Source organism: Oryzias latipes, chromosome 14, assembly GCF_053564925.1.
Source record: "Oryzias latipes strain Hd-rR chromosome 14, Olatipes_Hd-rR_3.1".
NCBI lineage: Eukaryota > Metazoa > Chordata > Actinopteri > Beloniformes > Adrianichthyidae > Oryzias > Oryzias latipes.
Window position 1 is genome coordinate 26,659,932 of NC_136250.1, and position 27,904 is coordinate 26,687,835.

At 38.2% G+C, this 27,904-nt stretch overlaps 1 protein-coding gene across 4 annotated transcripts in view; it reads right to left on the reverse strand.

The window, feature by feature from the left end:
- Window positions 1-4,123: 4,123 nt before the first annotated feature.
- Window positions 4,124-27,904, reverse strand: part of usp28 (ubiquitin specific peptidase 28) — a 32,831-nt gene continuing 9,050 nt past the window's right edge. For 2 of the 4 annotated variants that reach the window (XM_011483920.4, XM_020709129.3), the window contains exons 6-26: window positions 25,483-25,569; window positions 25,241-25,378; window positions 23,384-23,454; window positions 23,235-23,311; window positions 23,011-23,159; window positions 22,800-22,927; window positions 21,260-21,355; window positions 20,980-21,165; window positions 20,646-20,848; window positions 20,436-20,506; window positions 18,987-19,215; window positions 18,353-18,682; window positions 16,879-17,012; window positions 15,636-15,914; window positions 14,119-14,214; window positions 12,153-12,331; window positions 11,384-11,462; window positions 7,735-7,814; window positions 7,387-7,510; window positions 6,336-6,534; window positions 4,124-5,216 (exon numbers count right to left, since the gene is read on the reverse strand). In XM_011483920.4, the coding sequence (XP_011482222.1) occupies window positions 5,041-5,216; window positions 6,336-6,534; window positions 7,387-7,510; window positions 7,735-7,814; window positions 11,384-11,462; window positions 12,153-12,331; window positions 14,119-14,214; window positions 15,636-15,914; window positions 16,879-17,012; window positions 18,353-18,682; window positions 18,987-19,215; window positions 20,436-20,506; window positions 20,646-20,848; window positions 20,980-21,165; window positions 21,260-21,355; window positions 22,800-22,927; window positions 23,011-23,159; window positions 23,235-23,311; window positions 23,384-23,454; window positions 25,241-25,378; window positions 25,483-25,569 (3,111 nt within the window). In that variant the 3' untranslated portion in view covers window positions 4,124-5,040. The remainder of the gene's footprint in view (window positions 5,217-6,335; window positions 6,535-7,386; window positions 7,511-7,734; window positions 7,815-11,383; window positions 11,463-12,152; window positions 12,332-14,118; window positions 14,215-15,635; window positions 15,915-16,878; window positions 17,013-18,352; window positions 18,683-18,986; window positions 19,216-20,435; window positions 20,507-20,645; window positions 20,849-20,979; window positions 21,166-21,259; window positions 21,356-22,799; window positions 22,928-23,010; window positions 23,160-23,234; window positions 23,312-23,383; window positions 23,455-25,240; window positions 25,379-25,482; window positions 25,570-27,904) is intronic. The other 2 variants (XM_020709131.3, XM_020709130.3) reach the window with 2 other exon arrangements.

Consider the following 27,904-nt stretch of genomic DNA (forward strand, 5'->3'; position numbering starts at 1 on the left):
GAGAGACTCCGAAACCAGTCGAGCTTCCGGTGAGGCGTGTTACTTTCAGTATAAAAGCACGGTGAAACAATCAGTCTTGAATTTTGACAAATCATTTTACAGACGTACAATTTATCTAGCCACAGGGGTTGCAAGCCAGTTGCCTCTGTGCCGGTCCCAAGCCCGGATAAATAGAGAGGGTTGCGTCAGGAAGGGCATCCGGCGTAAAAATTGCCAAAATAACTATGCGAATCATCCACACCACTTTAGACATACCGGATCGGTCGAGGCCCGGGTTAACAACGACCGCCACCGATGCTGTTAACCTACAGGGTGTCGGTGGAAATTTGACTACTGTTGGTCGAAGAAAGAGGGGAAGCAGAAGGGTCCGTGACCAGAGAGAGAAGGGAAAAGGCAGGAACATAGGTTTGAGAATAGGGACTCTTAACGTTGGCACAATGACAGGGAAAGGCAGAGAGCTGGCAGACATGATGGAGAGAAGGAAGGTAGATGTACTGTGTGTGCAGGAGACAAGGTGGAAGGGCAGCAAGGCACGTACTTTTGGAGGAGGATACAAACTGTTCTATCATGGTGTTGATAGGAAGAGAAACGGGGTAGGAGTGATTCTGAAGGGGGAGTTTGTAAACAGGGTTCTAGAGGTGAAAAGAGTCTCAGACAGGATGATGAGCCTAAAGTTGGAAATTGAAGGGGTGATGGTGAATGTAGTCAGTGGGTATGCGCCACAGGTTGGCTGTGAGTTAGAAGTGAAGGAGAGATTCTGGAGTGAGTTGGATGAGGTCATAGAGAGTATCCCCAGAGGAGAGAGAGTTGTTATTGGAGCAGACTTTAATGGGCATGTTGGTGAGGGCAACAGAGGTGATGAGGAGGTGATGGGCAGGTTTGCTGTGAAGGAAAGGAATCTGGAAGGACAGATGGCGGTGGACTTTGCGAAGAGGATGGAAATGGCTGTAGTCAACACTTACTTCCAGAAGAGAGAGGAACATAGAGTGACATACAGAAGTGGAGGTAGGAGTACTCAGGTGGACTACATCCTATGTAGACGAGGTCATTTGAGAGAGGTTAATGACTGCAAAGTGGTAGTAGGAGAGAGTGTAGCCAGACAGCACCGCATGGTGGTGTGTAAGATGACTCTGGAGGTCAGGAAGAAGAAGAGAGGGAAAACAGAAAAGAAGACCAAGTGGTGGAAGCTACAGAATGAAGAAACTTGTGAGGAATTTAGGCAGAAGTTGAGGCAGGTCCTGGGTGGTCAGGATGAGCTTCCAGATGACTGGGAAACTACAGCAGAGATTATCAGGGAAACAGGTAGGAAGGTGCTAGGTGTGTCATCTGGAAAGAGGAAAGACGGTAAAGAGACTTGGTGGTGGAATGAGGAAGTACAGGAATGCGTCCAGAGGAAGAGGTTGGCTAAAAAGAAGTGGGATGTAGAAAGGACTGAGGAAGGTAGACAGGAGTACAAGGAAGCGCAGCGTAGAGTGAAGAGAGAGGTGGCAAAGGCCAAACAGAAAGCTTATGATGAGCTATATGACAGGTTAGACACAAAGGAAGGAGAGAAGGACTTGTACAGACTAGCCAGACAGAGAGACAGAGATGGGAAGGACGTGCAACAGGTAAGAGTGATAAAGGACAGAGATGGAAAGGTGCTAACAACCCAGGAGAGTGTACAGAAAAGATGGAAGGAGTATTTTGAGGAGCTGATGAACGTGGAAAATGACAGGGAAAGAAGGGAGGAAGATGTGGTTGTTGTGGAGCAGGAAGTAGCAGAGATTGGAAAGGATGAGGTTAGGAAGGCTCTGAAAAGGATGAAGAGCGGAAAGGCCGTTGGTCCTGATGACGTACCTGTGGAGGTATGGAAGTGCTTAGGAGAGACAGCAGTGGAATTTCTAACGAGGTTGTTCAATAGGATTTTAGAGAGTGAGAAGATGCCCGACGAATGGAGGAGAAGCGTTCTGGTTCCGATCTTTAAGAACAAGGGTGACACGCAGAACTGCAGCAACTATAGAGGAATAAAGTTGATGAGCCACACAATGAAGCTGTGGGAAAGAGTAGTGGAAGCCAGGCTTAGGAAGAAGGTGGAGATTTGTGAGCAGCAGTATGGTTTCATGCCCCGTAAGAGCACCACTGATGCCATTTTTGCTTTGAGAATGTTGATGGAAAAGTACAGAGATGGTCAGAAGGAGCTGCATTGTGTGTTCGTAGATTTAGAGAAGGCGTATGACAGGGTGCCGAGGGAGGAGCTGTGGTACTGTATGAGATTGTCTGGAGTGGCAGAGAAGTATGTCAGAGTAGTTCAGGACATGTATGAGAGAAGTATGACGGTGGTGAGATGTGCTGTAGGTCAGACAGAGGAGTTCAAGGTGGAGGTGGGACTACACCAAGGATCAGCTTTGAGTCCTTTTTTGTTTGCTATGCTGATGGACAGGCTGACAGACGAGGTAAGACAGGAATCTCCCTGGACAATGATGTTTGCGGATGACATTGTAATTTGCAGTGAGAGTAGAGAGCAGGTGGAGGAACAGCTAGAGAGGTGGAGGTTTGCTCTGGAAAGAAGAGGCATGAAGGTCAGTCATAGTAAGACAGAATACATGTGTCTGAACGAGAGGGATCAAGGTAGAAGCGTTAGGTTACAGGGGGCTGAGGTGAAGAAGGTGCAGGAGTTTAAGTACTTGGGGTCAACAGTTCAGTGTGATGGGGAGTGTGGAAAAGAGGTGAAGAGGCGAGTGCAGGCAGGTTGGAGCGGGTGGAGGAAAGTGTCAGGAGTGTTGTGTGACAGAAGAGTGTCAGCAAGACTCAAAGGAAAGGTGTACAAGACAGTGGTGAGACCAGCTCTGCTCTATGGGTTAGAGACGGTAGCAGTGAGACAGAGACAAGAGGCTGAGATGGAGGTAGCGGAGATGAAGATGTTGAGGTTCTCCTTAGGAGTGACCAGGTTAGACAGGATAAGGAACGAGTACATCAGAGGGACGGCTCATGTTGCCTGTGTTAGCGACAAAGTCAGAGAAGCCAGACTGAGATGGTTTGGACATGTTCAGAGGAGGGATAGTGGATATATTGGTAGAAGGATGTTGGAGATGGAGCTGCCTGGCAGGAGGGCAAGAGGACGGCCAAAGAGGAGATATATGGATGTCTTAACAGAGGACATGAAGTTGGCTGGTGTTAGGGTAGAAGATGTCCATGATAGAGTGAGGTGGAGGACGATGATTCGCTGTGGCGACCCCTGATGGGAAAAGCCGAAAGAGAAAGAAGAAGAAGAAGATTTTACAGACGTACAATTGTGCCAAATTTACTGCTAATAAGCATTATTAGAGTAAAAAATAAACTGAAATAGTCTTGGATTTTTATAGTAAATTGAAATATTCACAAAATGGTGATGATAATGAGAAGGCATTTGCTTTTTCTTTTACATAAAAGTTTGTTCCAACTTAATTGTACCAACGTCTGGAATTTAAGTGAAAGATAATATAAAAGGAAAAAGTTGCTGAAATTGTAAACAATTAGTAAAGGTTTAACAAAAAGAAAAAAAGATGCCTTTTTATAATTTTTCTTTTTGGCTGATCTCCATAAATCAGTAAAAGATTTTTAACCATTTAATGAAATTGAAGTTGTGCCCACCTGTAATAACATGGGTTGCACTTCCTTTTGCCTTTGGATTTTCCAACAAAAATCTGAGATTGATCCATTTCTGTGCTGCTCAGTTTCACAAGGATTATGTCCTAATCCCAGTTTAATTGCATGCGGTGCAGTTAAAGCAGGATAATAGCAAAAAATGTTACTTCATGACAGTTCAGCCGACTATAGTCATACATTCTGTGACTGACAAATGAAATGGCTCATGTATATTTTAGAAGATTAGGTGTTGCCATTCTGAGTACAGCATAATTTAATAAAAGATCCATCTCCTAATCAAGACAGAAAAAAAACAACAGTGCAAAGTGACCAGATGTTATAAATCAGAAATAATTTGCGTGGTTTTCCAGCTAGCGGATGGGGGTAAAGATGTTTTTTTTTTAAATAAAACATATAAAACACAATACTACGGGATCAATACCAAATTAGAAAATAGTTAAATTTGTCAGAGAACTTACAAAATAATTATAAAACACAATAGCCACAAATAAAACAGAACTCATTTGAAACATTTATTTCATTTAACGACAGAAAGCGTAAACGTGAAATCAGCAGCAACTAAAGGCTGTTGCAGTAGTTTTATTCTCCAGCTCTGAAAATCCCCGTTCAGAAATCAAAATGGGACGTCTCTGGGACACGATAAGGAAAAATGTATTTCCTTATTTCCTCTTTCACTCAAAAAATAAAAGACCAAGACATGTTTTCCTGCAGGGCTTTGCAGCAGAGCTGTCATCAGACAATAAGTGCACAAATGTACTAAAATAAGAGCAGCATCTCAATCTAAAAGCTGTGTAGAACTTGATTCTATTCTTGTTTTTTTTATTCTTTTGATTTATTTCTATTTTAGGTTTGTACAAAGACATGAAAACATTTTTTTCTATTCACCATCAGTGTTTCTCACCATAAAGTATAAAGAGATTTGTCCTTGAAGCGCCATAGGTAAGAATTTTGTTTCGATGGTTAAAAACGTGTATCTTGTGTGTAAAATGTGGTTGTTGGCCGATATTTTGTCATTTATAGTTCTTACAGTTAAATAATATAACTTAAAAGTACTTCTTTGTCACTGACAAGTTTTTTTTTAATTTTTTTTTTTTTTTTTTACAAAAGGTGGGTAAATGGAGAGAACACTTGAACGATCAAACAGAAATGCAGACATACGACACAAAATCTTATTTTTTTCCCCACGTCTTTTGAGTTCCCAACATGGTAATGCTGTTGGAATGAGCGCTGACAGCTCTGCCTGATCCCGTCTACACACAATGTCAGCCTGGAGCTTGTCATGTTAACACATCATATTTATAGAAATGTGCAATAGTAAACCAGCTTTAATAAGGTCTTATCAAAACTGAAAGATCCACTTGAAAAGTTGCTCATAGCGATGCCGTCCATCTCAGAGAGGCTCCTGTGTGGTTTCATTTACGTCACAGTTACTATTGTGGCTTTGTGAATGGACTCCATAACAGCAGCAAGCCGGCTGCACAGGTCGTGGGCCTGGTTGACGTGGACTTTGGGTGGATCTTTAAGAACTACCGTCTCAGCAGAACCATCCAGAACTCTGGGAAGCAATTCCCCCAGTTTTACCTGCAGTGAATCTGAACACAAGGACAGCAGAGAAGGGAAATTTGTGATTCTGTTTGAGACTTTATTCTGTTGATTTTTTATTCTGTGATTCTGTTGAGGTTTGAGACTTTACTTGAATATTTTAACTGTTGACTACTTAAGAACCAGCTTTGTTTGGCTAATGCATCAAGCTGATGCCAGACTTTTGCTGATATTAGCAGGAACAAAGATGAGCGTAGAATTATTGAGGAATAAACATTTAAATTGTTCATTGAAGCTAAAGAAAACACCATCAAAACAACTGTGTAAAGATTTATTAAATAAAAAAAACATACTTGTCAGATTAAAAATTTAAAAACTGTTGGTGTTGATTCTCAGTCCTCCAGATCATTACAAAATGAAAAGTTCTATACAAGATTCAACTGCACAAAAGTGTCTGGTTTAAATAAAACGCATGGGCGGGACCCACATGGAGTTAAAGGCGGAGCCTCAGAGATCAAGCTGTCTTATTTCCGGGTAGGAAAAGGAGCTTGCTAAAATATTTCATATATGTCCAGCACAAGGGGCACCCACAGCTTCAGACGAGCACCTCATCTGTTTGCCCAGCTGTTGGACAGGACAAGTTTAAAAAAAAAAAGACAAAACAAAGGAAGCGCCTAAAACCCCATAGACTACTATGGAGATATAAACGACTATTACTTAGTCTTTATATTTGTACAAATCACTGTTCTGGCTCTGCTACCTTCTTTATGACACGATATTGATCATTTTTTTTCATGATATTTTTTCTTTTCTTCTTGCAAGTTATGCAAGTGACAAGCTGACCAATCAGATGCCTCAGTATAAGTAGGTGGTCTCACGTCTAATGTTCAAGACATGTGATTGAAGGATTCCGCTTTCAAGTGGTAGGGGTGTGCTCTTCCCACAAGCTCACTCCTAATTGGCCAGAGGGGTTGCCATAGAAACAACAACTTAGACCAATTCAGACCAATCACTGCTCACTGACGATGTCTGGCTCCAAAATGACGAAGACTCAATTGACTTCATTGGGTTGTAGCTGGAAGTAATTCATTTTCTATGGACGACATCACTCTCGCTCACTCAGTCCAGGTCTCGTATACAGTCAATGATGGACTCATGGATTAACTCACCATCCATGTCCTGGCCCAGGCAGCAGCACCAGTGACTGCGGACACTCTCCATAGCATCCCGGTCCTCTTGGGACACGGTTGTGTCCCGGCTTATCAGGTGAAGACAAGGAATAACGGATTCCTCCATGATGGAAACACCTTCCTTCACTTTGCCTTCCTCGCCACTGCGAAACAGCCGTGACGCGCTCTCGTTCAAAGCCTAAAGCGAGGAATTTATTTGGACAAAGAGACGGTTTCATTTTAAATAAGAAAACAACAGCAAATGCTTGATGAAAAATCAATCACAAGATTCTTTTGTGTTTATTTTGACGATTGAATTTAAAGTAATCAATAAAAGATCGTTTTCTGATCTATATTTGTGGCTCAGTTGAGTCAAATTCTAAGACTTTTCATGTATTTATTCAAATAAGTGAAAATATCAGATTCACCGTCTTTTCCGAGGACAGTCTGTTATTTTCTGTTCTATTTGAATTAAAAAGATAAAATAAAAATAAAAAGTCCAAATTTTTAGTTTATTTATAAGTGCCCTAATTTATATAATGCAAAATCCTTCTTGACCTTTTGCTTCTGGAAGTTTCATTAATATTTTTGTTCTGAAAACACAATCTACCTTTTTCACATAGACAAAATAAAGTCATTACATCCAGCAGCTTTTAATACAAAAATTACTTTAACTTGTATTTTTATGGCATAGCTTTGAATACAAAATAATGCAAAAATATGGAGTGTGTTGTAAAAGTAAGACACGCTTTGTGCTTTTATGCACACAAAGGAAACATGGGATTATTAACCAGTGTTCTTGTCCATAATTTTCTCAAAAAGACATTTGCTGGCCGGATATCAAAAATGTCATCGCAATGGTTCCCAGAGGATGACTGCTATGATCCTGATAAGCCTGGGAACGTCTGGTTATAACCTTAAGAAACACCACATTCCTTTTTTTAAAATAGATGCTCTCATAATCACTCATGAGGGTTTTTCAGTTAGGCCTTTGGAAAAGGGAACGTTTTTTTTCATTGAAAATAAAAGCCTGCACCGATGCCGTACTCACCATTAAACACTTCCTCCTGTAAACTGCGATAAGAGATTTATCCATTCCACGCTTCTCCCCTTTAATTATCAGTGCGTTGTTGGTTTCATACGCGTGAGACAAGTAGTTCAAGGCTTCTTGCATCCTACAGATTAAGAAAAACAATAAGTCTATTGACAAGTTTGATATATAAAAATAGAACCGTTTGTCAACCAGAAAAAATGTCACTTTTTTTGAACAAGTTAAAGCATAATCATGAAGCCCAACAGAATGTTTGTCAAACACACAGCTCACAGACTTCCAGTACAATCTGCTTAAAACTGATAAGCAGGATTGACGTGTCAAAAGCATGCCGTGTTGGACACCTACTTCCCATGCTGGTAGTGTTCCAGACCGGTCAGCAGATGGACAAACACCGTCCTGAACAGCCTGTAGTCGTCATGCCACTCCTGCGAAACCACACAAAACAAACGTTTGATCCTATGCAACCAAATTAGAACTGCTGTGATTACAAGTCAATTATCACTTCACGTTTTAAAAGGTGCGCCTAACTGAATGTCAATCAGAGTAGTCACAGGTAAGGCAGGCAATTGCCAAGAATGAAGGAAAAGTACGTTTCTACCTAAATATGCATCTTTAAATAGTGTCTGAGTCATTTGAGAGCTCAGGGCTGTGATGTTAGGAGAGGCATCGCCATTTGCATCACACTTTTCACACAGAGGCACTTGAAAGAGCTATACAGAGACACAGTCTCTGCGTTTTCATTGACTATAAAATTACACAAATTGGATTTTCGATAATAAATTCACCAAATGGAAACACAGCAATATGAAAAAAATGTACATTTATCGAAAAAAAGATTTTGCGCTTGGAAGAGGTGGTTTTTGACACGTTTTGAAATCAACATATTTAGCAAAACTGCAACTTTTTTCGAATTAATTGAGTCACGTGACCAACAACCAAATGGCAACTGGCTTCCTGGTAGGAATTGGCTGCACAGCGGGCCCCACAAGAGGTCTTACAGCACCACACAGTTCATCAAAAGTTGAGCTTGTCGTGTGGAATTGTTGGATCCACAGCTCCTCTGTAAAATCATCAACCATGATTTCCCAAAATGGCTTCATCCGTAGCCACTCCCACACGTAAGGAGCTTGCTGCTCCATGGTCTGAATAAGACACCGACATCTCCTTAAATAGATAATGATGAGCACTAGTGCCGAGGTAGAAATTTGAATGTATCTGCTGTAAATCAAAACATTGTTTACATCAGTCACCATGTTTTTGAATGACTTATTGCATGAGTTGATTTGTGTTTATTTGCATAGTTATGATTGAATGGAAACAGTGTAATTTATGTAACTCTCCCAAGCTCCACGTGCTGCATCTCTGTACAGAAACCATGGCACAGAAGAAACTGACTGACAAGATGAACAGCCAATCAGGATGCAAAGATCTGTGATAAAGCAAGAATGCGAAAAGTGAACTGCGACATAGTGAGGGACCGCTGTAAAGCAAATTCAAAATTCAAAGCTAACAGAGAGAGCCAGAAGATGGAGCTAGATTATTTAAAAAGAATTCTCCCCAACAGCTCAACAAACACAAGAACAAAAAGCAGCGCAGGACAGCTTGTTATACGTCAGACAGGCTTTACAAAAAGACAGCATAAAATCAAAAACAAACAGAGAAAATCCAATATTGACAAGGCCTATTAAAAGTCAGAATAAAAGTTAAAAACATAGTAAAATAAGGACTAAAATCAACTAAAAGCTCTCCTGAATAAAATCCTCTTGACCTGGGATTTAAAAACAGGAGAAAACAGGCTTGAAAGGAGAGATCTCCTCTATTCTTAAAGCCAGCTTCTGTAATGCTTAAGAGATGTTAGTTGGAAGACATCAAGTATCGGGCTGTATGACGAGTATGAGGGTAAAAGGTCTGAGATGCACGTCAGGGTTTGACAAAGCATGCAAGACTCTTATAAACAATATATTTTAAATCAATACAACCCTGAAAATACACTGAAAAGGTTAAACATGGAGAACTGTAAATCCAAAGAGACTCCTGGGATCAGAAATTCTGTTACCCTGAGGATGCTGTATGTATGGAAGATGTATGGAGAGGCTTTTTGACCAGACCTACGTTTAAACATATTACCTGTGCCAAGAGAACTGCAAACAAGTAGCTGCATTTTGATTGAAACAACAGTGAGAAGCTCTGTCTGTGAGTCAGTAGTGACACAAACTTTCAACAAATACAGTACAACAGAGTACTGTACTATTATAATTATTATTACAGCCTCATTAAAACAGTTATTTAGTTTAATTGAATCAGCCCACAAATGGGAAGAAGACTTTATGCCTTTAGCCTTCGTAATGCAGAAGTGCATTTATTTAACAACCATAGGAAGGTTTGGATGTTTCCAAATGATCACAGAGAGGAGTGTTTGAGGACAACCAGGAAACAAAAACCCTGTCAGTCAACAAAAAGGCAAACTTTTAGGTTTTAAATTTCATTTAGTAAGATCTACTGTGTGTTTTCATTGTTATATTATTGAAGTGATGGTCGCTGACATTATACCCGAAGCTTAGGGGATTTGTGGATTTCATGTTTGGTGTCTAAAAAAAGAATGGAAGATCTGTAAATCTGTTTCCGTTTGTAGTTTTGCTTGAAATTCCAATGTATCTATCTGCAGTCAGCAGTCAACTCTGCAAGTATGGAAATCTCTGTTTTTGTTTCCCCTTTTGAATTTCTCATGTCTCCCCTCCATTGAATCATGACATTTGGTAATGAGGTATAAGATAAATGGACGGGAAAAGGTAAGAAAAAAGGATTTTTCAAAGAATTTAAGCGTCTCCTTGAATTCCAAGACTTTACACTTGATTGAGATGGTTAAAGATTGCCTTAGTTCTGGCTTTGATTTGACCACTGAAGTTGTTCCGAGTCAAAATTTACAACAAGATTTCTAAAAAGACTTGTTTTTTCATTCCTCTGAAGATCGGCTATTAGGAAATTTCCTCCTTTCTGGTTTTTAAGAACACGATCTTCTGCCTTACCAGCCTTCACCTTAAAAAACGTTTGATGGCAAACGAGATCTTAGAAAAGCTGACCTCGGCCTCTGAGGTTCACTTCTGCTAGGGGTCTCTTCAAATTGCCTCTAGTAAAATTGTTAAAACAGTTTTGTAATTTCGCTGCATTCTCAGAAACAGCCAAAAAGTAAAAATGTGAAACACTCACCTGTGCACAAATTCGTGCATTGTGGTGTGTGAGTCACATAAATGGTTTGATATATTAAGATCACCTTTAATTTCTCCTGTCTGATAGCTGAGAATGCATGCAGGTTTTGGTTGTTTAACTGCACAGATTTTCATCATCAGACACAAATTGGCAAAAGCTAAACCAATTTTAGAAAAAAGTTCCTGAACTGGTTAATATTTATGGCTGCGTTTCATAAAATTGAGTCTGCTAGAAGGACAAAAGAAAACATGGAGGCTTTCAACAAAGGCAAGATGGAAAAAAGGTATGCTTCGTCTTCTCAGTTGGAAATATTGTTGATGTTTCTGTGTTGCTAGTATGACCGACAATTTAATTTTCTTTGATGTTGCTAACTCCACGTCATTTCAACTGTTAAATACACGACTTTCCCTTTTTAGGAACACACATGAGGCAAAGCTGTGACTGTTTCATTGTGTTTCCGTCACTCCAGTTGTCTTGTCAAGCTGGAATGTTCACAGCCCTCATTCTCAATGAGGCTAAATGTCATCCGCTTTATCGCAGATGGAATCTCAACCATGCAGATTCAAATAAACTCAAAAGGTCAGAATACAAGAAAACAGTAGCCTAATTAATTCTCAAAAAATTAGAAATATTTTGGGGAAAACTGCAAAAAAAAAACCTTCTGTCAAAATGTTTTTATTTTAGGAGATGTAGATGTTTTAGTATCCTTTTCTATTAACTACGATAAAATTAGATACATATTCAACTGATGCTTCACGTGTTGTGATTATTGAAGCAGATACTGTACCAGGTATTCGTCCATGTCCATATCTTCTGGCTTAATGAGACGAAGTTTGGATCGTGCTTCTCTCATGATACTGATGGCTCTGCATGCGAAAAAGAACAAAAAAGGTAAAACGTGCAGATGAAAAATCTGTTCAAACTCTATAGTTTGGACACTAGATGGCAGACTATGCCTGTTGAAATATTTTACTTTTAACGTAACCCTGGTGCTATCCTAGGCACTTTAACATTGGGAGTTGGGTCATCTAGACCCACTAGACAGTGCTCTGAACCTTTTTTCTTCAATGATTTGTGATCTTCACTGATGTCCATGGATTACATGAAATCTTTCCACCTTTATCCACCTTTGTCATGGTAGGGAGAACACGTCAAAGTAAGGGTGGGGTCATCTAAGATAGCACAAGGGTTGAGCAGTGGTGTCAACCTCCAGGGCAGAGTTCCTACACGTTTTCCAACCAACCTACCATTAAAGCTCCTAACACACCTGATCCAGGTAACCAGCACCAATAAGGCTGGATTTCTGCATCACCAGCAGGAGATCACCCCCTTGAGATCTGGAGTTTGACACCCCTGGTTCAAGGAGTCTGTAGAATACTTTAATAAGACCACATTTTCTCTGACCAGCTAAAATGTGTTAATACACAAACATATAGGCAGACTAAATATACTAAATACTTAGTTATGAGATTTCATCAAGTACTCTTTTTTATGGTGTCAAGGAACTTTTGAAAAAGCCTTGATTAAGTAAAATAAATCCAAATCTGTGTTTTCACCTCTCATCAAAGCTGAGGTTGCGGTCAGTAAACTGCTCAAGCAGCGTCCTCTCGATGATGCGCTTGGGCGCTTTGTTCTGGAAGAAGTAGACCAAAGCGTGCTGCAGACGAGCGTCGTCCTGCGGAGTGGTCTTTTCCTGGGAGAGCTCATGCAGGCGGGAATACTCCTCGTGAAAGGCCTAAAGAAGCCAAATAAATACATTTTGGGATCTCAGTCTTCCTAAATGCTTATTAATAACGAAGAAAAGTTTAAAAAAAAAGTTACAAACAATGGAGTCAATTGTGGACAAACACAAGAGTGATTTATAGACATGTAACCAAAGAAGCACTTTCATTTTTTTTTTTTTTGCTATTACTATGCTTCATTAAGTTCACATCCGAACAAATACAAAAATTGTGTTTTTTGTTAGAATTACAAGCACTTTTTAAATAAACAAATTGCAAAAAGTTGTTCAATACAAATAAACATAGTACGGTATATTTTTAATGCAGGTTTACAGCAAACTGTTTACAGTGATCTGCTCAAAAAATGTAATTCAATATCATATTCTAAACCGCAAAGAAATGTGGGAGAAAAATGAAGGCAGAAGGTTGAGTTGGGTGGACCAGCCCTCTGATCATGGACCTTTATCAATAGACTTACAGTACAGACCAAAAGTTTGGACACAGCTTCTCATTCAAATGAATGTGTCCAAAATTTTGGTCTGTACTGTATCTAGGTTATTAACTGTAGATCTTCACTATGGCATAGTTAAGATATTTCTGTTTGAACCTATCTTAAGCAGCAAATTGGGGAAATGGCATTTGGTGTCGGTGTCAAGAAAGTAAAGAGTAATCCTAACATTTGAGTGTGTGTGTGGACAGGCCCCGCCCTTTTTGTACTACATTTGAACCTTACCGTAACGATAAACAACCAGTAAACTTGTTGCTTTATGCTGCTTCATGGTCTTATCCCCCCTCCCCTCCTATTATCACCCTCCTACCCCCCCCTCTCTAACATCCCTCCCTTTTCTTCCCTTCTTTCCTTTTCTGTCCGGTCCAACACCCAAGATTTTCAAACATGGTTGAAATTAATAAAGTTTGGCCTCAATTACAAAAGGGGTTTATTCAGACATACCTCTGGTTTGTATGAAGATTAATAACCCCTCTTGTTAAAGTAAAATATGTCCAACACAAGAGGCCCTCAGCTCTCATCTGCCTGCCCAGCTGTTGGACAGGACAAGTAAAAAAAAATTAAAACAAAAAAAAAAGAGTAATCCTAATGTAGAATTTCCAACGGTAGAAAATTAAGAAAGTACCGGTATTTCAAAAGCTTCCTGTTTTGTGTCTTTTTAAACCAGTATCTGTCTGTGGTGGATTTTCACAGTTGACTAAAAGTAGTTTGAACTAAACAGTAGTAAAGTTCCATAAGAGTGTCAAATAAACATAAAATTACTGTTAACATAACGTTTCTTAGAAATACTTTTTTCTACTAAAAAGAGAATTAAAAAAATAGTTATTTCTCACTTCAGTGTTAAGATTTTAAGTTCATTTTTCAAAAATATTTTAGCCTCTATTCATGCGCATATTTGTGAGGCACATGACAATCCACAAGAATGTTGTGAATGTTTTCCTGAGTATGCAGAAGAAACCCTCTATCTATAACAACTTGGCTTGTTTTACTCCAAACTGCAGACAAACTTTTGATCATATCGTCAAATATGCAGCCAATTATTAAAAATCTATGCTAAAAGGAGAAAATCGGTTATTGAAAAAAAAGTGAATTTGTTTGTTTTTACCTAATTCCCTAATTCAGAATTTATTTTTTTCCCCTAATTCTGACTCAGTTTAACTATTTTGCCACAATTAGATCTACACAAATGTAACTCTAAAACAGCAGACAGCTGTAAAATAATAGTGAAAGTTTAAACAGTTTTTACAGTAATCCAATATAATCATCTCTAACAAGGATTCTCAAAGATCTTACCTTGATGAGGCCAGCCTCTGGGCCTTCTTTATCAAAGATTTGTCTAGCCTTGGCGATGGCTAAAATGACGCCCTGCATGGCTGGAGTCAGCATCATCTAGGAAAAACAAACAAACTCTTGATTGTGAGAGCTCACTTCAGAAAGAATTTTTTTCTTTCTGAAATTCCAACACAAATCACGCAGTAAAAAAATATCAAATTTTTTTTCTTACATTCTTTACATACTGTTACATACAATTAAATATTACTACATATTGTTACACAATTTTACAAGTAGTTGCATACTAGTACATAATTTTACATATTGTTAAAAAACTGTTACACATTGTTACATACTAGTACATAATGTTGCAAACTGTAAAAATATTATTACATAATGCTACATTGGTACATGGTAAATGGCGAATACAGTATTCCCCTTGCATTTGCAGGGTGTAGGGACCAGAGACACCCGCCCAATAGGCAGAATCTGCAAATATGGAGAACGACCCCACCCCATCAAAGAATGTCCGTCACCGATCATTACTCATCAAAAACCCTTCTGAAACATTTCTGATGCTTTGGAACATTGGAATATGGATCAACATACAGAGTTTTTTTTTTTCAGTTGTACTGTAGCGTATTTTCTAATGAACATTAGTGTAACTCTGTCCGATTATGTGTCAGCCATTTCTCTGTGCAGGGGCACAAACGTAGCGATTCAGAAATCGGTGGAATCAGCTGTTGCTCGCTGTTAAACAATCTTTAGCTGACCGGCTGGCGTGCCCTTCATCACCGGTCCCCTCCTCAGAAAGTCCCACAGCACCTCCCTCGGACGCAAAAGTCGTCAGAGTTGTCTGAGTTTTTGTGATGAACCGGAGGAGTAATGTGACTGAAAACTAATACGCGAATGCGTGAAACTGCGAATTTTAAAACCCCAATAAACCGGAGAGCACTGTACTTGCATAGCACTTCTCTACCTTGCTCAAAGGCCCCAAGCGTTTTCCAGTCCCATTCACACACACATTCCCACGCTGATGGCTGCGCTATCGCCCAACACTAGCGCCAACTTATACCCACCAGAGGCAACGTGGGGCTCATGTCTTGCACTTCAACACATGGGAGGGGCAAGGCAGGAATCGAAACCTGCAATTGACCGCCCTACTGCTGCTCTACAGCTGCTCGTGGTAACACACTAGTACATAGTATAACAAAGTGTAACAATATGTAGTTAACTGTGACACAATACATAGTGCTACATATTGTTACATACCAGTACCAGTACATACTAGTGCATATTGTTACAAACTGCAGCAATATGTTACAAACTGATTATTTAGATTATCATTCATTATTAAACAACTTTGTTTTATCCCATCTTGAACAATATTTAAGATTATTCGGAAATGGTTTACTTCCAAATATTGTTACCTAGACATTATTCAAAATAGGAAAAAAACAAAGTTATTTAATAATGAATGATGTACTTAAACTACATAAAAAATGTGTGTGTAATTGACTGTTTTGCTTGGTTCATACCTCTTCATTGTATCCATCAGCATCAGCCCTCACCATGATTCGACCCACATTAGGGATCTCCACCTCTGACACCTCATTCTCCGGCTGTCGCTGCCTGACCGGGTCTTCCTGTGGCTCTTCCTGCTCCCCTCCTTGCACGTCCTCCTGATCTGTCATCTTTCTAAAGGCTTTCGATTCATTGTCACCCTCAGAAGTAAGGGCCTTCACCTCTGTGTCATACTTTTGGACATCTTGGTTTGATGGTGGCTGATTAGTGAGCTCTGGATCATGGTTAGGAGTCTGGATGGATCAAACAAAAACACCTACATGGTCTTTTTGTGTCATGTTTTTACTAAATACCGTATTTTCTGGACTATAAATCGCCCTTTTTTTCATAGTTTGGCAAGGGGTGCAACTTATACTCCCAGCGACTTATATTAGAAATAAATTGAAATAAATACATTGTTAACCCTCCTGTTATGTTCATTTGTGAGGAAAAGAGATGATGTTCCTGGGTCAATTTGATGAATGAGGTAAGTTAAGTGACTCAGAGAATCAGCAAACTTTTTTACAGTAAGATCTTGAAGGCTAACAACATAATATTCTATTTTCCAATGATTTCATAGATTCAGAAATGCAATAAAAATGACTACTGTTTCTACAAATACAGGATGAAAACAGAGTATTAGTTGGCTAATGATGCTTCATGAAAGGAATAAATAAATAAGTATGAGAAAGAATTACTGTGAAATTATGAGATAAACAGTCTGCTATGATTGTGTCATATGAGGTTGTGCAAGTTATTAGTTCTTGGTCTCAGATTTTGTCAAATAAATTTCCCGTCAAAATGCGACTTATAGTCCAGTGCGACTTATCTGTGTTTTTTTCTACTTTATAATGCATTTTTGGGCTGGTGCGACTTATACTCCGGAAAATACAGGTATTCTAAAACGGTTCAAGGAAAACAAAACTGAGCAGGGCCTGTCAAATTACACTCCAGATTAACTGTCACTGTTCAGTGACAGATCAGCAGTAGAACAAACTGCTTGTGTGTGTGACTCATAAAAACAAGTGACAGAGTGAATCTAAATTAGAAGTGAGTCTTTAATATATACAAACTAACTAATAAAAAAAAAACCTTGACCCAGACAAAAGTACTTGACTTAGCTGGCCTAGAATTTCTGCATCATGTGTGTGAGAGGGTTTGTGTTTGTGTGTGTGTGTTAGCATAGAGGAGGGAATTGGTGTGCCTGGACTTTCCCACCTGACTGTGCAGTTTTTCCTGGTCTGAGTTCAACCTGCTGCTTGAATCCGGGGTGTCAGTGACTGCTGTGGCGTTGGTGTCCTCTGTCTGGCAGCCAGGACTCTCACATGTTGGTGTTTTTGCCGATTCTTCTTCTGTAGGAGACAGACGGACAAAAAAGGAGAAAGGGCACGAATGTTTTATTCTTAGCACAGAGCAACAAATTACTTTTAGCATGCAACAATCAATGCCGAGGTTAATCGGAAAAATGATTATGCTTTATCTGGACAATAACATAGTTTCTTACAGTAAGGAATCAAGTTAAGACAACAAATATTAGTGTTTATAGAAAATATTTAATAAGTCATGGGGTTATTGTGTAATACTCTCAGCTTAAGTACATTAAACTTTTGTTAAAAGGTTTTTAAAAAAATCAAAGGTTTAACTGACAATAAAAAGTTTCAGTTTCTCTTCATTAAGTTATGACTACAAATATATTTTAGCCAATAAAAATTGTCAAAAAAAGCATTATGCTGCTACTGAACTTGTGCATAACAATTTTAAAACAACAGATTGAATCAATGTTCAATATAAAAACAGACTCTATATCAGGTTAGTTCTGGTAGTTTAGAAATAAAGCTTTACAAGAAACCTAATATTATTTTAAAAAAGAATGATTGTGTAGAAAATACTGAAAACTGTTCTTTGTTCTTTGGTAGGCAGGACTGAGTAGCTGATCTGAAAATAGTTAACCAAAGCTACTTTAGCCACTGTTAAAACATCTACATATCATACTTGCTGGTATTTTAATAAAACATATAATTGCTTTATATTTTCCTACATTTTTTATAAATCCAAATTGCCTGATAGATTCAAATCCTCCTAAAATCCATACCAATGTGTTTTCATTGAAAACATTGATTTCTCTGTGGCAGCATTGAGATCAAACATGGTAATATTAGGATTTACATTTTTCTGTATTTGGGCGACTGACCAAACTTTATTTGACAATCATTTTACTTAATGAATTTAATATTTCAGGTACATACATGTACTGTATGTGCAAAAACATTTTTGATTAGGAGCAATTATAATGTGAAGAAGATTGAATTATTTTCTTTTATTTTCTTTATATTCTAATAAATGTATAAGTTAGTAACTTAATATCCATGTTTTATAATTTCTTTGTATTTTTCCTTTGTTTTGATTGCTTATATTGCTTGAAATACCAAAAAAATCAATCATTATGGTCTGTAGTTTGTAGTCATGTCAAACTTTGTGAGACAAATTATTCCAGAAGTATTATTATTATTATTATTATTGAATTCAATTCAAAAGTATTTTCAGATTGTACCCAGTTTTGGTTAAAATCTAAACCTTTGATTTACAACACCCGCCTTGGGTTTTAATTATTAAACAAATCAACACGTTTGGGAGAAAATGTAAAACTGTGAGGTGTGTTGTGGTTTCTCATCTTCTTGAGGAGACTACACACCTTCAGGTTGCTCTCCAGGATCTGTCCCTGGGTCCTTTGGGGCCTCTGCATTTGGCTGAGGCTTAGAAGCAGCTTCTTGGTCCAACTTTTCAGCGGGAGCTCCTAATTGAGGCTCGACAGGCATTAGCTGCACTTTTTCCAAACTGGAGCTTGCAGGATCGACAGAGACTGCGGACTCTTCCTGTGGGGTGGCGGTTTGGCAGTACTGTTCCTCCCACTCGCTGAGCTCCTGCTGGAACCAGCGGTTGTCTTCTTGGACGTAGCGCCTGAGGATGGATGGTAGGGAATCCATACCATGGAGGACCTGGCCTGTCTCATTGTCTGTGTCTTCTGAGTGGATGTGAAGCATTGTTAGTGAGTTTAACTAACAAAAATACATTTTCGGTACACATTTTGATCAGTCATAAAAACTTTTTTGATTCATCTATAAAGTCCTAAATGTCATGCAAGACAAACATCTGCTTATTCAGTTGAATAGTTTTACCACTTAAGTATGCTTTGTTTTTTTAATTCTTGTTTTAGATTAATTTGCAAATCCAAGTTAGCTTGATCTTTATTGAGTGAAATGTTTTAAGATCTCATTTGAATAGTAGATGTAAAATTTTCAGTGATCCTTCCAGAAGTTTCTGAGTACCTGTAATGAGGTGGGGCAACTTGTCATCGATGTACATCAAGCAGTAGGCGCTGGCATTGGTCATGCCTCCAAAAGAGTCTCTTTCAAGCTCCTCCCACGTTGACTCTGTGATGCTGACGTCATTGTACTTCATCCAACGCTGGTTAGCGTGGTCATAGATGTAAGCCCAGTAATGACCTGCTGAAGCCTGACCTTCATGAACAAGTACTGCATGGAGTCTGTATGGTACCTATGCAAGATTACAGTAAAGCCTTAGTCACTTGCACCCAACCCATAAGGATCATAGAAAGGAGCGACCGTATCTTAAGGGGGTGTCTTACAGCTCCCATGACGATTGTGCAGCCACCTTAAAGTCCCACTCAGATCATCTTTTGATCTATTTTAAGAGCGTTCCCAGTGGACTTACAAGTATGATTACGCAGTTTTTAGCCAAAATCAAAAAACCTGCATCGTTTTCTAGGACATAGTGTCTGCCGAGTCGCAGTAGTTCATCAAAAATTCACCTCTGTGTTGTTGGCGGAACCGTTGGTGTGGTGGAGTAAGCCTTCTTCTACTTCCCATCATCCCCTTGTTTTCACTCTCTCCTGCTAGCTTACAGCCCCTTACACCCCCAACCTCAAATTACACGCGCAACAAAAATGACGAGCAATATTGGAGCTATCTAGCCATACAGTTTTAAGACAGATGGCAGCTCTGACGAGGAAAACAAAGACGTACATGGGTCTACAAGTGGATGCATCTGGATTGGAGCCATGCCACTGGTGATTTCTGCATCACACTTCCAAGGTTTTTCCAATGATATTTTTTTATCTGCTCCTGATTCACAATAATTTGAACACAGAAATACTCAGAAATGCAATTTTAAGTTGAATTTTCTTCATACATGTCCTCCATCCTCAGAAAAATATCACAAAAACGTGTTAAAAATACCCTAAAAAGGTTTTCACTGGAGTAGGTCTTTAAGGTGCGACACAAAATGGAATGTAGGATTGTCATTTGTGTCTTAAGTGTATTGTGACGTATTTGTAAGGATAAGGTATATCACACACTTATGAGGCTGTCTTGCCCCTGTTTGTTAGTAAGGTGCGCATACTGGTCCCTTACTGACATCGCTCAAATGTTGAACACACAGGATTTGCAGGTGATATGTAGGTACCCAATGAAGGGCCATCGGATGCACACTCAAACTACACTCTGATTGTCTAATTTCCTCATTTCTAAGGGTGTATACAGACTGGGAAAACTGTTTGTTCCGGACCTAGTCAGCTTAATTTGGTCCGGATCAAGGCCTGAACCTTGCGTTTGGTCTGTATTCAGATCTACTTTGCTGTCAATAAACGATACAATTTTGCTAAAGTTTATCGTTGATCAATGCTCTTTGTGACGGTGGGGATGTGAATATGTAATTGGATCGCTGTCACAGTAAAGTAGGTGAGTTTGGAGGTTTACCTGACAGAGACTGTTGTCAGAGTAAATGCCCTCGAGGGTCTGAGTGACCTTCTCAATGGTGGCCTTTAGCTCTGGCAAACACAATGAAAACAGAACACAGAGATGAAGCAGATTTATGTTTCTGACGAAAAACCTAAGCTTAAGAGGTAAAATTAGAGATGAATTAATTTCTCCTGAAAACATGATTTTAAAAATTGTGTGTTTTTGTACCATTTATTTCGTTCTCCACTTCTGTCCTCCATCGGTGCAGGCAGGTTTTAACAAAGTGCAGCTCTTCCTCAGTGATGCTGTGAGGTGCAGGGTGTGGTGGGCAGTCAATGGGGGGTCTGCATTGGGTAAAAGGCTTGTAGATGGGTGTTCGTTGGCAGTTGGAAACACCACAAGCCAAACCATCATCAGTCTCCTCTGGGTCACTAAAAAGAGCAGCACAACTAAGGTAATCCTGGTTTGGTTTAGTTTACTATTTAAAAATTCAATGACAGAAAGCTTGTTGAAGAGAAAAAAAGTCAGTGATCGGCTTGTTCTCTGGTGGTGAGAAACATACCTACTGTCTCTTGGTACGGCTTCACTGTGGGGGAAGCTAGCAGGAGGAGTTGGCGAGGCTGTAGATAGTCTCATCTCCTCAGTAGCTGGAGAGACACTCGTGGGTTTTGTAGTAGCAAACTCCAGAACAAACTGAAGCATGTCAGCCAGGGGATATTTGACAGGTCCTGAGCCAAAGTTTTTATAACTGTAGATAAAAAAGAAAGCTTTAGTAAACCCAGAGTTAGCTTTACTAAAATGTAAAATTGTTCAAATTATTCTCTGTGGTAGGAATGACATACCACTCCAGTTTCTGTTGAAGAGCTGCAAGTTGTTCTTTGTGTCTTTTCACTTCTCCCCTCCTTTCATTCGTCCGTTCAAGATTTTTATGAAGATATCTATGCTCAAAAATGTCCATAAATGGATAAAGTAAGATTTGGTGAAATGCCTTTATGCTGTTCTTCTGATTCCTTCTGCTACCACGGAGTATTAGGGCCACCATTAAAATAAATAAATACATTTATTAGAATAAAGTTAAGTAAAATTATGAGAAAAAAGTCGTAATTTTACGCCGTCGGCAGTATAGGAGCAGAGGTCCGAAGTCTTCATTGCACAATGGATTTCTATATAAACTACAGTCTTATGGCATCACCAATAATGGCTGCATTGAAGGATTTATATTCCATAATAGGAATGAAGGCCGACACAACCAACTAGCTATATTTTTTGATTAGCGTGGGTTTTTCCTTGTGAAAGTCCGACTTTTTATTCTCATAAAATTACACTTCTTCATCTCATAAATTTACGATTTTATTCTCGTAAATGTATTTACTTTTTTATAGTTATGGTGGCCCTAATACTCCATTGGATTCTGCATTTAGGACTTCTTATGATAAAAAGCTCATTTAACCTTGGAATCGTTAGTATAGTCCACCTAAATAACATTTGCAAAGTATTGAAACTTGTCCTTTTTTCTAATGACAGTAGAGTTTTTTGAAAAATGTAAAACATTTAATAGAATAAATCAAAATTAAAATGGTTAAACTTAAACATCAGTTTAACAATAAGAAGCTGTCATTGATATTAAAAACGTTTATGTTTACAGTTTTTGCAAATAAAAACAAGAGGATGTAAAACTGTCCATTTGAAGGAGTAACAATTAAATAATATCTGAGTTTAGAATCCTTGAGGTATTTTCTGAATAAACTTTGTCTTGGAGCCTCATTTATCATATGTTAAAGGTAAAGTGATTAAAACTACATTTGTTTTAAAAATGTTAAGTATTATTTACCCTGTAAGGTGCTGAGAATGTTATTTTGTTCAATGTTATTGCCTTCTTTGTTGAAATGTGGGGTAATAGATATAAAACCAATTTCATGTTACATATAGTGCAGAATACATATATTTATATAACATATAAAGTTGGAATATACATAAAGCTTTATTTATTAGGTTTAGTGGAACAGCAAACTTTATTAGACATGTTTAAAGTCAAAAATAGAGAGATTCCAGAGAGCTTACAAAAATTATTTGTTTTTACTTCAACATAGGAGTAAATTTGATTTTAAGTTAAAAGTTGCTCTTACAATTTTAAAGCAAACATGTTTTTCTTTTGCTGGGATATAAGTTTGGAACAGAAAGTTCTGAGAAGTTGCTCACAGAAACTTTTAATTTAAAAAATATCTTTAAAGAATGAACTTTATGGTAAAAGGGTCAGAAATAAAATAAAAACTTGTCACTGCTCCTTTTCAGTCATGAAGATGTGTGGACGTATTGAATATGTTAATGTGTGAAGGGAACAGCACAAAGAAATCTTATTTATGAATCTTCTGTCTGACTCACCTGTCCATGTAAATGATTTGTGGAAACTCTAACTTCTTGTGTATCTTCTCAGGACGACCGAGCTGAGTGTTGAATTCAAATCTAGAAAGTTCAAAAGTCAAAACTGGTGGTAGCTTTTTGAACCATCTCTGCAAAAAAGGAAAAAAAACAGATTATTTATGAGGACATTTTAAAATAACACACAAACATAGAGACATTGATGTTTAGTCACCTCACGCCCAGGTGTGACGCTGTGATCTGAATGCAAAGGTTCAATTTCTTTCTCAACCATGGCGCCCTCAAGGCATTCATCAAGGTTGTTGAAGCCGTTCACCTGCAGAGGGTACTGGCCGAACTGCTCAATATTACATAATGTTTTACCTGCATAGAAAAGAGAAGCTAAAACTAAATGTATACTGAAGAAATGGCAATAAAAATCTGTTGAAAACCTCATACCACCACATTTCCGCTCTGTTACAAAAGTGCCGTAGAAAAGCTGAACCATGGGGTTATGCTGCTTGTCTTCTGCACTTCTGAAAGCAAAGCCAAGCTTTACATAACTCGTGAAAAAATATGACATATTATTTCATAAACATCTTGCTTACGTTCCATTTGCTGCCAGTTGAAACGCATCCTCTAGCCAGTCGAGCAGTTTGTGGGTAAATTCACTGACATCCTATAAAGGAAACAAAGACTTGCTGTGTTTGGACCAGTAATAACTCATAATTCAGGTCCAATGCTGACATGAAGAAAGTGTCTGTTTTAGTCCTACTGGACCTGAGTGCAGCCTTCGACACAGTTGACCACTCTATCCTTTTAAACAGACTTCACGGCATGGTTGGAATTACTGGGACAGCTTTTGATTGGTTTAAATCTTACCTCACAGATAGAGATTTTATTGTTAATTTAAATGACTTTTCATCTGGAGGCACAAACTGACATGTGGGGTGCCTCAAGGCTCCATCCTGGGTCCTACACGTTTTAATCTTTACATGCTTCCGCTTGGTGATGTCATCAGGAGACACGGCATTAACTTTCATAGCTATGCTGATGACACTCAACTTTATGTCGTTGTGTCTCCTGACGACACTGGACCCATAGATAGCCCTTTAAATTATATTTTAGATATTAAAATGTGGATGGGAGAGCAGCTCAACCAAGACAAAACTGAAGTCTTGGTAATCGGTTCTGAAGCTGAGTGGGATAGGGTCCAATTTTATCTGTCAACCAATTCTATGACCACATGTGACACAGCAAGAAACCTCTGTGTGATTCTAGATGCAGATCTTAGCTTTGACCAACATGCGAATCAACGAAATAAATCTGCATTTTACCATCTAAGGAATATTGCCCGAGTGAGACCCTATCTATCTAGAGCCAGTGCTGAAATCTTAATCCATGCTTTTATTACATCAAGGATAGATTATTGTAATGCCCTCCTTTCTGGTGTAAAGAAAACTACACTAAATCGCTTGCAGCTAGTCCAGAACTCTGCTGCACGCCTTTTAAAGAGAACTAGGAAGAGGGAGCACATTACACCAATCTTAAAATATCTGCACTGGCTCCCTGTCAGCTTCAGGGTTGGTTAAAAAATTATTTTAATAGTTTTTAAGAGTGTCCATGGTCGTTTATATCTGACTTGCTTTTAACTTATGAACCTCCCAGAGCCCTTAGGTCCTCAGGTGCAGGCCTGCTGAAGGTCCCAAAGGGTCAGGACAAAAACCGCGGCGAGGCCTCGTTTAGACACTACGGACCTCGTCTGTGGAACAGCCTGCCTGAGGATGTGAGGGCCTCATCCACTGTTGAGGTTTTTAAAAGAAATGAAAGACACACCTTTTTAAATCAGCTTTTAATTAGATTTCATGTCATATCTTTTTTTTTTCATTCTTCATTCTTTTTATGTTTTATGATTTTTCATCACATCATATTATCATTTTATTTGTTTCTAGAATTTTTACTCTTATATTTTATGACATTTTATCACATACATATTTGTTTAATCTAGACATTTTTGCTCTTATGTTTTGTATATATTAACACATATTTGTTTCATGTTTTTTAGCCAAATTAGACTGTTTACGAGTGTTTTCCCACCCTTGGCTGGGATGTTTGTGTCTATGCTGACACCCCGGCCAATAGGAGGACAGGGCAGACGGCGCCTTCTGTGTTCTCTCTTCTTTAGCTTTTTTTTGTCTTTCGTCATTTCTCTTTTACTTGTGATTGTTTTTGTGTAATTTATTGTGTGGGGCTTATTTAATTATTTTATTGCGTGAATAGGGATTGGTGTTTTCTGCATTTTTGTTCGTTGTTATGTACAGCACCTTGAGCTTTTTTTACATGAAAGGTGCTATATAAATAAAATTCATTTGAAATTTGAATTTGATACACCACCAGACCAGTCTTATCGACACATGTTTCGTCATTTTAAGTGGATTTTAGCCTGAGCTGCACGTGTTTTATACCTGCTGGGCTTCACTTGTCCTGAAGGCATCTCGCAGCAGCTCCACTGCGGCAGAAGGATCCACGAACCGCCGGGTTGAGCCTACCATGAGGGCAAACAAGCAGCGTAGCTCCTGCATGAAAGCTATGTTTCTTTTGTCCTGTTGCCATAAAGTCAGAGTCAGACTTCACAGCCATCATGCAGCTCACATAAAATAAAAAAATGAAAGCATCTCATAAATAGAGGCGAGAGCAGGTGACTTACCGCGTGGCTCTTACACTTCTCCAGGATTCGCTCTGACAGATGGTAGTTGAGGACAAGTCTTTTGAAAACAGGCAAGTGGAAAAGTGACTGTAAAAAAACAAGTTATAAACAGAATATTTTCAATAAAATGTTAGACTGAGGAGATTACACTGCAAACTATTTGATCCTTGCGAAGATTTAAAACTGCGTTTTTTGACATTCAAGAGATTTGACCAGGTTTAAAGTTGTTTTTTATTTAACATCATCATATCTGCAACCTAGTTCAACTGTGACAAGGACTCTGACTGAAAAAAAATATAATAATGATAATTAATGGAATATTTTTTACTGATTGTAATCATTAAGATACGAACCAGGACATGATCAATATGATCAATATAATAAAAATATGATAAAAAACAAATAAAATAGTTAAGTAACATAATAGGGGGAAGATTATATAGGTTTGGCTCCTTCCAGTCCTGTTCAAGCTATTAATTTAACTGTTTTTGACAAACTTCACATTTAATTGATTCATTGTGTCTTGTATTGTATAAGCACAATATGTCTATTTCTGATTAAGAGTAAGTATAATAGGATCATTTATATGTGGATGTGTACATATATGGATATCATTCTCTGATACTTTTAGATTTTTTTTCCAATCAAATCATGACTAATCATCATCAGTTAGATGTATAGATGTATATCTCTTTTGTTTTGACTTTTTTGTTTTTGTTTTGAATGGTTGAAATAAGAAAATACCAAATTCAAATCCAAAATTTTCTTTAACACTTCTCTAAAAATCAGCACAGAGAATAAATGTTTGTCTCATCAAGAGCTAGGATATAGAAATACATAAATTGTTATTAAAATGAGTCAAAATTCCTTTCTCTATCCAATAGAAAAATACGATTTAAGACTTAAAAAAACCCTCAAATTTAAGAAATGTTCATAATATTTCTAAAAGCCTTTTATTTAAGGAAAAAAATCATCTACTTGGAGAAGTATTTTATTAAGATGGCACAACTTGTATTAAGAACATCTAATGAACTATCAGTAGGTTAATAGAAACTCCAAATAAATACTAGCAAATAAATACTTATTATTGGGATGTTTAACAATCAATTTGAAGTAATTCTGTCAAACAGTTAAATTTTTTAGAACCCCTGACTTGATGCATTGACAGATCATTTTACTACTTTCTAGTGATTTTCCCCTTAAGATTAGTGTTCTACTGTCTTTGCAGTGTACCATGACTCTATTGGGTGAACACTGTATGTGGGAAAGATCACAAAGATGCTAAAGAGACGTCCACACTTTCATTTCTAAAATTCTGACGGCTCAGGGACGAGAACCTTTAGCATTGTAAAGATGATAATTCAGTCTACAATTTTTGTGCTCCCTTCAGTAAACGTTTTGGATTTGTCACGATTTCTGCACAGGAAATGATTTTTGTTATTATAACAAATTAAAATGATAGTTTTTTACGTTTTCTTTTAGCTATCAGGAACCCACTTCACAACTCCTTGTTGTAACTTCAGTGCCTTATGATAAGCTTTACGTGGACATGGCGGTTAATAAAGTACTATGTGAGGGTTAGAGGCTTCTACAGTAAGTACTCATGAATATCTTGATCAATATTTCCATTTGAAAAGGGAAATTAAATTACGCTTTATCTCAGTTTTACAGTAACTTATACCACAAAAGATAAGTTAGGGAATATGAGCTGTCACCCGAATTGTGCGGTAACTTTGCTTTAATCTGATTAGGTAGTTTTATTTCAAATCAGTTTTCGTCAAAGCTGCAGTTAAAGGCAAAATGTTCACAAAAAAAGAGGTGATTTTCGGATGACATAAGGCGACATCCTCCTTTCATTTGTCTTTATAAACACTAAAGCTGTTTACGTGGGGATTTGCCTTTTAAACAGATACAAAAGCATCAACAGGGACGAAAAAAAAATCGCAGGATCACCCCACCCCCTCCAGCATCCTCACACCACTCTATACTTAATTAACCCGACAGCGAGGCCTCTGGTTTCTGTAGAGCCATCCGATATGCCTTTCTGACTTTAGTCTGTAATGGCCCTGTAATAGCATCAGCAGCTCCGAAAAATACAATTTGCACTCATTAGGCAAAAGGTTTTGTTTTTCAATGGACGTTTAACCTCGTTAGCACGAGACCCTGATAGAAACAGGATCAAAAATATTTTCATTGACACAGACTGAACGTTGATTAAAGCCATGTTGGGAACCAAACATCAAGGTTTTAAACAAAACAATTTTGTGAGATTGCTTCAATGACAGTAGTTTCAAACTGTTTAAGAACACATAACATTTTTACAAAATACTTTAAATGTAATACCATTGTGTTTTAATACAATTTAATAGACCCAAGTCATGGAATACACATATAGATCTGATAAATAACCTAATTTATTTAT